A 12275-nucleotide genomic window follows, 5' to 3' on the forward strand; every position below is an offset into this window, starting at 1 on the left:
ACAGTTCTGTTTCTAAATTGAGCAGTAAATTTGTGCAACCAAAAAAGGAAAATGATAAATTAGTTTTAAATCCCGCAAATAATTTGGTCAGTCATGTGTCGAAAAGTACAAAATTTGTAGAAAATAGTGAGCAAAATTTAACCAGTGGTAAATTAACACATTCTGAAAAAATTACATCCGATGTTTCTTCTTCAAATGAAGTCTTCCAAAATTTTCCAGAAAAGTTTCAATCAAAATCAGGCGAAGTAATAAGCAGTTCTACCAAAGAACAAGCGTATATTTTCAAAATTAATCAATTCCAAGATGCTAATTTGGACCAAAATTATCATAAAGTTGAGAATGACCCTATGGAGATCAAGTTGACTCCAGACTTAGTGAAGAATTTGAAAATCAGTTTCGAAAAACCTAACTTAACCCTAGATTTAGCAAAAGATGATGATCAGGTAAAGAAAGAGGTTGAAAAGGTGGATGTGCAAACCATAGCTGATTTATTTGAAAACTCGAAGATCCCGGTCAGATTGCAAAAGCACACTGATCACTTAGATGGATTGAATTTGCATCAAGGTTCTGTAAAGTATATGAAGAATAATTTTGAAAAAGCAACATCGCCAGTTTCACAAAATCAAAAAGCAATTTCTGAAAAACCTAAAACTTCTTTGGTGCGATCCATGAGTGCAAGATATGAAAGAAGATCAAAAGGCATGGAGGCAGATCTTTTAGACATTGATGATTCAATATGGAGTACGGTAACGGATGGAGGCGACTGTATTGACAAAAATGTGGCAAAGGATGAGAAATCTGGTGAAATTAGGGATACTGGTGATAAAATTTTTGGTGAAGATGAAGTGTGCACAGTGAATGTTAAAACAGCTAGTAAATATTTCGAAAATTTCAAGGAAAACGAAAATGATGGGTGTAAACTTGATCGTGTTCCAATTGTCGATATGGGTGATGTTGTGGATTCCTTTGAAGAGGTTAGTTTCATAAAAATTTACTAAATTATTAAAGAATAATTAATTATAATTTTTCGGGCGGAGAAAGATGTATTAGTGATAACAAACAAGTTTTTTTAACATACTTCAGTCCAGTTATTAGAAATAAAACTGAATTATATTTAAATAAAATAACAGGCTTCCATACGTTTGGTGTCCCAATTTGGCTCTTATTTTCCAGTAGACTATAATATACAAATAATATAATAAATATTTAAGATTTATAAAACCACCAATAATAAAATATATTATGCAATAAACTAAACTATAATGCAAGAAATAATAGAATACAATTAAAAAATATATTTTTAACTTATTACATTAATTTTATATCATATTTTATAACTGTCGTATTAACATTTTTTTAAAACATTCTTAAGTTTTATTTTTAGTTTGGATGTCTGTTAAAAACACTTTGTTTTTAATTCGAAATAAAGTGAATCAAAGTTTATTTCTGAATGCTTATAAAGAGATAATTTTTAGTTAATTTCTAAACCTTCCTCTTTTTTTTCAAAAAAATTATTAATTTTTTTTTTATTCTTGTTTCGGGGATATGGGATGTCCTCTTCTTCAGGAACTTTAGTATATTTTATATTGAACTTTTGCATAGAATTTTGTTTATGATATTAATTTTAGAACTCAAGCCTTCTTTTGACTTTAAAAAAATATTTGATTAATTCATTAATTTTATTTTTATTAATTTATTTCATTATGCATTTCGGAGTTATGGGATGTTTCCTTCCTTAAGAATTATGAAACTTTTTTTTAAATTAGGCACTTATTAAAAATCAAATTAATAATTTTGCTAAAATTATATTTGAAAATACGTCGAATTATGGATGTTTATATTTGTGAATAGTAAAAACTTTTAATATTTATACAAAAATAATTTTAATACTTTTACTAGAAGTTTTAAATTTTATTTTAGGTTTAAAACTACTAGTTATAGTAAATTGTGTATGAACTTTTCTGTCAACAAATAGATTTCAGTAACTTTCCTAATTTTTTTTAAACCATTTTTATAATTATTGTTCCTAATTTTGATTCAATATTTCTAGTTCAAAATATAAAACTTATTTATTTCACTGAATAGACGATAAGACTTACATTTATCGGAACGTGAATTGTATCGGTTATCACAAAAAACACATTTTTCCATAAACAACCAACTTTATCTTAATCCTACACACTACTCTAACCGGATATCAAGAGTTGATTCTCAAATCGCTATTCGTTAAAAACTTTCATGGATTTCATTCTTTGGCCAATCATTTTACTCGGAACGGAATTTTGTTATAAAATTTCTTATGTATGTAGCCTGCATTTATTTCAACATTGCAATATAATGCAGTTTTAACTTAAGCGTGTGTTCTTGATGCGTTAATTGGTTTGTTTTAATTACGTAATTAAATGCGTAGACCAATAGCAACTAATAGAACGTCATGAAGTAGTTCTCTGGTATAGTTTGTGTAGATTATATTGTTTGTGCATTGTTGAAAAGTAAAATGAAGAGTTTTAAACCGTTGAGGAAATAGTGTGTACCAGAAGTCTTAGTTATTTGAAATTATTTTTCAATTATTTCGAACAGTTTCAGTAGACAGGATTTTTTCTTAGAAAAATATGCGACAGTGTTAGTGTTTCAAAATTATGTAAAACTCATCAAAGTTTAATTTATAATTATTATTTGGAGTCAGCTGCTAACATGGATTCCGAAGTAAGATTTTTCTAATTTACTTATTTTTTATATAAATTGCAGACATATATATTTTAAGTTTTTTTTTGCTATACAAATGTAACATATGATCAAAATGCTGCTTATTGCTTCCTATTTTAACTAGAAATTACTGCAATTGGACTCCTTAGTTAATTAGAATTTTTTTTCCAACCATAATATTAAAACTGTTTGCTGTTCTAATATATCTTGATTGGTACACCACCATTTGGATTTCCTTATCTGATAAGTAGAATCAACTAATAAAAAAACAGATTTCCACAGAACCATTTTTTCTATGATTTTATATCATCAACAATGGATGTACATACATAAAACTAATTTCGACATTTTATTTCTATTGGAGATGGCATATGATCAAAAGGCCAAATCTCTAAAGTAAACAATAAAGAATCTCTAAAAAAAAATTTTTTTTTGTGCTTTGCGTTTCAAGATTAATACATCTGAATTATACTCTTTATTGATTTATACGTTTCGATCTACATCGTGGCCGTCATTCGGTCCAAAATCAATTGAAACAGACTACAGTTTACTTGTTAAAAACCTATATTATAGAAACCCTTGATTATAGAAATACGAGAATTTAGGATTATTTTAAAATTATGCATATTGTATAAAAGTAATCAAAGTAAAATTTTCAAATTCAATGTGCTTTTAGTTGTGTTGATTGATTTCTTAGCTGAAGGGCCAGATAGATTTTGTGACTCTTTTAACCAGACTGCCCTTTTATTCCTGAAGACTTTCATTGATCTTAAACCTGAAACCCATACTACTATGCATCGTTATCAGATGTAATAGTTTTGACATAAAGATTTTCCAATATATCAAAAAGTTTTATCTTAAACCAGTGATTTCCAAATTGGTCTGTATGGAACCCCAGGGGTCCATAACAACTTTCAAAGGGTCCACGCCAACAAAAAGGAATTATGGAGATACACGATAGTGAATTACAACACACTTTATTAAAATCTATTTTATTATTATTATTAAGTCAATTAATAAATGTCTTAACTTGGATTAGTATCTTCACTTTAAATGTTTAATACTAAACGTTAGTATAAATACAAATTTATAAAAAAATCGATATGCTCTAAAAATGGGGGTCAATGCAAAGTCTAAGGGATCCAGACACAAACTTGTTTGGGAACCTATACTATAGACTATAAAGAATTTGGCAGAGGGTGTCAAATGTATTTTTTGCAAATTTGAGGAAACTGAGGCCTTGTTGCTTTTTGCGAAATTTATAAATGTGCTCGTTCGTTCTCTTTATTTATCTGTTTAGAAATTAGAAAACGTCTTTTAGTATTAAATAATATAGACAGTTATCTACAAAAATAAAAATAAGTGTCATCTATAGATTCTCTTTAACTCGAATATAACCAAAAAGGTAAAGAAAGGTTGACGAAAATCACAGGACGTTAACTTCAAGTTAATTTTGTATAGTGATTCAATTTGCCATCTCAAGCTTATTTTATAAAAAATTTTACTTATACTAATTTATTTTGATAATATACATGTTTTTAATATATATTTTTAATTATATATGTAGTTATCAAAAATTATGAGAAATTTTCTTGTGAGTTAAATAATTGTGGATAACGTCATTATTAAATCTGATTCAAATGTTACTATTTAAAAAAAAAAATCCACTGTAGAAGTAGCATTGTGTATATCTTTTTTCTTAATAAAGTCTGCTATTTTTACAAGTAATGTATCATATACGTATGCAATTCGACATAAAGTTTTTATATAAAAGGCCTAAATCAGTGTTTTCAAACGTGTGGGACCAATGCTCCAGGGGAAACAATTTTCTTGTTAAGGGGCCAATTTAAAAATGACACTTTTGGTTTGGTACTAGATAACAGTGACAAATTTAACAAAAATGCAATTTAAAAAGTGCCATCTAAAACTTAATTCACTCCTGTAAATTTAAATAATTAGTTCTAGTAATAAAATTAATTTTATTTCTCCTGAATAGATATTTCAAGTAAGCTAGAATTCGAGTTGAAGAGACCTTTCAATGAATTTTTGCATTTATAGCATCATGCGCTGTAGCCTGATTATTTTTTACCATCAACTATTAACGTGCCTTGTTTATTTTTAATTATTATTATTATTATTTTTATTATTGTGCATCTTTTTGTTTGAAGCATGTGCCTGCAATTGAATGTGTTTTTATTTGCATTTTGCCAGAAACAAAATTACTGTATTGAAAGCTCTAGACAGAATCAAGAGGCCAACCTGAAGAATCATCAAACAGGACAAAAACCACCACCCGTTATTAACACGGGAGTTTCAATAAAACAACTGGTAAGTGTATAGAAAAATTAAATAAAAAATGGGGTTTTATTTCAAATTAACTTTTTGTTTTTCATGTTACATTTAAAAACATTTATATGTTAGTTCATTTTCATTCATTCATTCATTAGGTCATTTTATGTTTATGTTTCATATTTGTGTTGTCCAAGGATCGTTTAGGTAGATTTGATTAAAATTAGAAAAAAGATTAACTAAACTATTTTTTTTTAGTAATTTGGAATGATATATAATTTTTTTGCATTATTGATCACATATATATTTATCATATTTTTATACGAATATTGATAAAATCTTACGAGGCCTAATTATTTAAAATCTACAAATTTTTCAATAAAATAATTCTTAGTTTGGGTGTAATTGCTCTAGTTGCTAAAAAATTTATTAGATATTTCCGACCTGCAAAATTTTTCATTTACTGTTATTCTAACCCATTTTTTTTTTCTAAAAAATTTTTTTTAATTCATTATTTATTTAAATCAAACCAAACTTAAGAATCATTTAAAAAAAATTTTTTTTTCATCTGGTCATAATATCTCAAGTTTTCAGTGGAGACAATTATAAATAAATAACTTCTTTTAAACATAAAATTATTGATATTTCTTTTACTATAATTTAAACAGTGGTCGACAAACGTACTAGCGAAAGAGCTCAATATGACAATATGTAAAACAAACCAAAAAAACAAAAATCAGCAAACGCTAGTTTTTCAGCTAATCGTAAGTCAAAAATATTATTCCAAGCGTTAAAAATGATCATGACATTCTTCTTGAAGGCATTTAAAGCAGACAACTCAGGTAAATCAGCTTTTACCTCAAAATTGACGAATTTTACGCAAATACACAATTATCACCATTCAGTAATTTTAAATTCAGTAAATGCATTTTTGAATTGCAAACACACTTTGCAAGAAAAAATTCTCTGCTGAGTTGAAAACCCAATCGTTTTCAATTTATTTTTACTTCACTTTGATTTTTTCAAGTCCAGAAAATTGATTGAATTGATTCAAAAATCCTTCTCAAGGAAAAATGCTTTGATTTTCCGAAGTTGTCTTTTGGCAGCAACCATATCTTTTTATGAAGCAAAAAATCAGTAAATTACTCCCCATTTCAAATAAACATTCCATGAATTGGTGTTGATTGAGAGCTCGAGCTAAAATGTCTTTGATAACGGTAATCATTTTAATACCATATATTTACAAATTTCATTCTAAAATGCTTGCGCACAAAGCGCTTCTTAATGAATGATACAATGGTGAACAAGATTCTCTTGATTAATTCTTTCTTTCAAAATACTAATAAATTCATTAAAATCTTATGATTTATTACGAATTTATCGACGACCCTAGACTCAATTATAATTATACACATATGTTCTACATATATTCTTTATTTGTTTGATCTATGAGTGATCTTGATCTTTATATTTTTCAAATACATTACAAGCATCATAAAGTTCTTCTTTAGAGTTTTAATGAAACTAAGCTCTTAGAAAAGCGAAATTTGTGTCGCATCTTTTAGGGGGCGTCCATTAATCTCGTGGTCGATTTTTTAAGAATTTTTTGACCTTCCCTCCCCGTTGGTGATACGTGGTAATATCCAAAATTGCCCATTTTTTATTTTTTTAAATAAATATTTGGATTTTTTTAAAAATCTGGTAAAAAATAAATACACGTTATATCTTACTATACCTTTCCTCCCCCACATGTTATTTTGTGATGTTTTGTCAAACCACCCGCCTCCCCTTAAGAACCTCACGTGATTAATGGACTCCCTCTTACGTAAAACCAGTAATCAATGCCAGAGTCATTCTAAAATACGAAAAGACATCGGAGCCATTTTTGCCGATCACTGTTCTAAGGTTTTTTTTTAATACTAGTCCAGTTTATTATGTAAATAATATGGTTACATATTCTTCTATAGCCTTCCGTCCGACCTACCAAACACCTAGCCCAAGGTCTTCACGCGCCTTAACTATATTCTACTGTAAAGTTACCCTTCTTTTAATATCGCTCTTCAAAATGTTACTATAAGTGTAATAGTCATTTTTGGTTATCAGTTTTACCCATCCTATTAGGCATTAAGTAGTTCAAAATAATTGGCACTGAATCGATGCATTTATAAATAAAATATAGGTGAAGTTGTTCCAATGTTGTATTGACATCTACGCTATTTGGACCATCATCCAAGCACCATAGATATAGCTTTTTGATAGTTTCGTGACTTCCAACACACTACATAAAGAAAAAATGATTTATCAAAATAAAATTGATGCACCGAGATTCCAAAATACCATTTGGGTTACTGGAGACATAACATGGCTATGTTTTCTGAAAATTGGCCAATTAATGTTAATAAAAATGTTATACAAATTTTGGGCAAGTTCAAATCATTTATGACCACTATGGGGCCAATTCTCTGATAGAATAGAATTGCAATGGTAACGTTTATGACAGGGTCTATATTCGTATGAATTGTTAGTAACGAGCGGTCAAAATCCTATGTATTTGCTGTGCGATCAGGCGTTATACACATTAAACCTGACTTCACGTATGTGTTGTCACAGTGACATCAGACAAGTGCACTTATGATAAAATTGATATTTGACGTTTGTGCATTTTGTAGGTTAGATTTTATGTGTGAAATGTCTAATCGCACAGAAAATACATAGCTTTTTGACAGTTCGTAATTACTAGGGTTTATCGGTTTTCAAAAACCGGTTTTTTGGCGAAAATTATGGAATTTCAAAACCGGTTTTTTAGTGAAAAAAGTCGGTTTTCACTGTATAAATGGAATATGATAAATATAGCCAAATATAAAAGATAGATGAAAGCGTTTTGATTCTTGAACTCATATCGTTTCAATAGCATTTGATATCTTATCAGTCTTCAATGGTTCCCAGAAAGGTTTTGTATATAATAATTTAGAGTTTTATACCAGTGTATATAATTAATTATTAATATTATATATATAATTAATTAATTATATATATATATATATATATAATTAATTAATTTGAATCTGTGTGGCTTCTTCTTGAAGAAGTAACTTGCTCTACTCAAACTTAAAAAAAAGAGTTTTAAACCAAAGAAGCCACAAATAAAAGAACAAAAAACTTAGAATTATTATATAAGACTTTAAAAACAATTAAGCATAATTTGGTCGCAAGTATGAGGGTATTTTCTATTTCAGGAAATTTTGTGAGTTATCAGAGGACACGTTTAAGTAGCAATTCGATAGACGTTCCCAATTTTTTTAAAATCATATTTTATTAAATAAAAAACAATTAGAATGTTTAAAATTAATTAATTAAAATTGCTCGGAACAGAAATAAAAATTTACCTTATTTGTTTTTAAAACTAAAATTGATATTAACAAGTATGTATCAACATGTATCTAATATTTTTTTATTTAAAAATGTATTATTTTTATTTATTCGAAATCTTTCCTTTCACTATCATAAAATATTTTCATTCTTATAGGTAAAAATGATGCATAAATAACGAATAATTATTTTCAAAGTTATTTAATCAAGATAAACTATTATTTTTAGTTCTACTAATTAAAATTAAAATAATTTTGTTTACTATTTATAAAATTGAACAATAAATAAATTCAGTCAAATACTATTCTAAATTACACTAGGGTTTGGGCGTGTTTCCATACAGAATTGGCCCCACCCTGGTATTTAAATAATTTTGATGCCAATTTGTAGGTATTTTCGAGAAAATCCGATATACCAAATTTCAAATCCGTAGCTCATCATTTGGCCGAGATATCATTGAAAATGTGTGAAAGTGGCCCCTTTTTTCAAAGTCGTTTTATGTCGCAACTATGAAAGATATCGACAAACAAATAACGGGACTCTATTCACATCGGTGTGTACTATATTATTGATAACAAATATTGTTTAATAATTATTTTTTAGTGCATGAAAAATTGAAAATAATGTTTTGTTTTGAATTTTCCGGTAGTGTGGTTGTTTGGACTAATTTTTAATTGGCATCATTAGAAAGACTATTGAATTTTCTTTTAGTTTGCAAAATTTAGTTTTATTTCACGTGGTAGAACACATTCAAAAATAGGAAAAACCTGAGCAAGTACACGCTCGCGCTCATATACCCGTGTAGCACCCGTGTAAGTCGTCTCTCATTCGCAATGACTAGCAACAGCATTGCTCGCCGCGCATCGTGATAAATTAAAACATTTTTCTAATAAAACACAAAATATTGTATATGTATAATAATAACTATATTTTTATTTAATTAAATATATATTATTTATGTATTGCACAAGTATATTATTTAATCATCTTTAATAATTAATTAATTAATTATTACCTATTAATTAATTATTAATTATTAATTCATTATTAATTATTAATTAATATTAATTATTAATTATCACTAAATAAATAAAAAATATACATAATAATAGTATATCGGTATATGATTTCTATTCATGCTACAGCAATGTATAGAAACGCAAGTATACTAATAAGTTAGTCTGAAAATATTTTAAATAATATCTTGAAGTTTTTTTTAAAATTAAATAATATATAAAAATATATTGAATAGAATATCTCTACCTATAAATACTCATAATAATTGTTGAACTACTGTACTATTGTGTATCATCCTTAATTAAAACGATTTCGCGGCATTATTAATTGTATTATGGTAATAACTAAATTATACACTAATCAAATTAAATTGCCACTAAAATATAAGAAAAGTGCAAAATCAAAATCTGGTACAAAAGTGTAGAGTTCCCAAACACCACACAAAAATTAAAAAAAAATCATTATTTATTTAATAATTATCGAAAAGTTTGTGATTAGTTAAATTCCAGAATTATATTAATTTTATGCTGTCTGCATTTTGTTATCTTATGTGTGGTTTTTGCCGCGAAAGTTCAAATTTCGTTCTAATTAAGGATTATGCACAATAGTATTGTAGTTTATAACAATTATTATGAGTATTTATAGGTAGAGATATTCTATTCAATATATTTTTATATATTATTTAATTTTAAAAAAAACTTCAAGATATTATTTAAAATATTTTCAGACTAACTTATTAGTATACTTGCGTTTCTATACATTGCTGTAGCATGAATAGAAATCATATACCGATATACTATTATTATGTATATTTTTTATTTATTTAGTGATAATTAATAATTAATATTAATTAATAATTAATAATGAATTAATAATTAATAATTAATTAATAGGTAATAATTAATTAATTAATTATTAAAGATGATTAAATAATATACTTGTGCAATACATAAATAATATATATTTAATTAAATAAAAATATAGTTATTATTATACATATACAATATTTTGTGTTTTATTAGAAAAATGTTTTAATTTATCACGATGCGCGGCGAGCAATGCTGTTGCTAGTCATTGCGAATGAGAGACGACTTACACGGGTGCTATATGAGCGCGAGCGTGTACTTGCTCAGGTTTTTCCTATTTTTGAATGTGTTCTACCACATGAAATAAAACAAAATTTTGCAAACTAAAAGAAAATTCAATAGCCTTTCTAATGATGCGAATTAAAAATTAGTCCAAATAACCACACTACCGGAAAATTCAAAACAAAAAATTATTTTCACTTTTTCATGCACTAAAAAATAATTATTAAACAATATTTGTTATCAATAATATAGTACACACCGATGTGAATAGAGTCCCGTTATTTGTTTGTCGATATCTTTCATAGTTGCGACATAAAACGACTTTGAAAAAAGGGGCCACTTTCACACATTTTCAATGATATCTCGGCCAAATGATGAGCTACGGATTTGAAATTTGGTATATCGGATTTTCTCGAAAATACCTATAAAATGGCATCAAAATTATTTAAATACCAGGGTGGGGCCAATTCTGTATGGAAACACGCCCATACCCTTTGCGGATAAATTACAGAATATTCAGCAAAAATTTATTTTCTATATAAAATTCGAAAACCGGTTAAAACCGGTTTTTAAGTTAAATTAAAATTCGAAAAACCGGTTATCTGAAATGTCGGTTTTTTGTATAAACCCTAGTAATTACCAATTCATACGAAGATAGACCCAAAACATAGCATCACCATAACGTTTCTATTTTATCCTGGCTCCTTTGGCTCTAAGATATTACCATCATCTCATCTCATTCATTTTCATTCAATCGTTTATCATGATTCAATTCTAAACCGCACCATCCCGCGCGTCGCCGTTATTATTAGTGTCACAGTTTTGGCGACCCGACGCCGGTGGCGACACGCGAGCCGAGGCGCCATCCCGTCACCGTGGTCACTGTCACTCCGTCGAGAATTCAAACTGTAGACGCCGTGACGACAGTGACGTCTCCGCGCGAACGACAGAGGAACTTCGACGTGAGTTTTTACCATAACATGCACTTGACGAGACGATAGAATTGCAGGAGGATGTAGTTGATTCTGGCACAATTAGGGAAATTTGACCATTTTTTGTTATTTAATATAGGCGTTTAGTTTGGTGTTTTGACATTTTGAGGTAGAATATTTTTATAAGTGACTATCGATTAGATTTGATAAAAATATTGCGGAAATAATGATTTTAAACACTTATACCTATAGGGAAGTACGGACAATATGGCATGGTGTTTTGTTTTTTAATGTTATTTATTTGATCAATGATATTATAATCAGTCTCGATTGTTTTTACTCATCTTAGATTTATTGACAACCAGTAGCATAGACTATTAATCAAGTAGGCGCTATAATTGTTATTAAAGAAAAAAGCAACTAATTATAAAAGCTATTTTGTCCCTATAGTACGGACAGAATGATATGTAAGGTAAAAGTTGATAAATAAATCGTTTGTTTATCTATAATATAAAAATAAATCGCAAAATGTGTTGGTAAGCGCATAACTCAACAACGCCTGGACCAATTTGGCCAATTTTTTTTTAAATGTTCGTTGTAATTCAAGGATGGTTCTTACGGCGAGAAAGAATCGAATAATTGCCGGAAAACCCCTAAAAACAGCCCTTTACTTTTTCACATACAAACGTTAGTATTTTCATATTTTTGCCATCGGATACGGAATATTTACTCAAGTCAATGGTCTGAAATTTTTTACTGTGCTCCAATTCGTATGAAATTTTGAAATTAGGTTTATCTTATTCTCAAGTTCAAAAGTGAAAATAATTTAGACTCCTTTGCCATTTTCCCGGGGGGTGGACATTCCTCTCAGTGG

At 28.1% G+C, this 12275-nt stretch overlaps 1 protein-coding gene across 1 annotated transcript in view; it reads left to right on the plus strand.

Moving 5' to 3' along the window:
- The window catches only part of LOC113386817 (serine-rich adhesin for platelets-like), a 254324-nt gene that overhangs the window by 73996 nt on the left and 168053 nt on the right, over nucleotides 1-12275 (plus strand). Inside the window, exon 7 of the mRNA XM_026624577.1 lies at nucleotides 4918-5034. Within this exon, the coding sequence (XP_026480362.1) occupies nucleotides 4918-5034 (117 nt within the window). The remainder of the gene's footprint in view (nucleotides 1-4917; nucleotides 5035-12275) is intronic.

Source organism: Ctenocephalides felis, unplaced genomic scaffold, assembly GCF_003426905.1.
Source record: "Ctenocephalides felis isolate EL2017-DRISC unplaced genomic scaffold, ASM342690v1 CF-g0.4_SCAFFOLD_00845, whole genome shotgun sequence".
In the NCBI taxonomy this organism is placed as follows: Eukaryota; Metazoa; Arthropoda; class Insecta; order Siphonaptera; family Pulicidae; genus Ctenocephalides; species Ctenocephalides felis.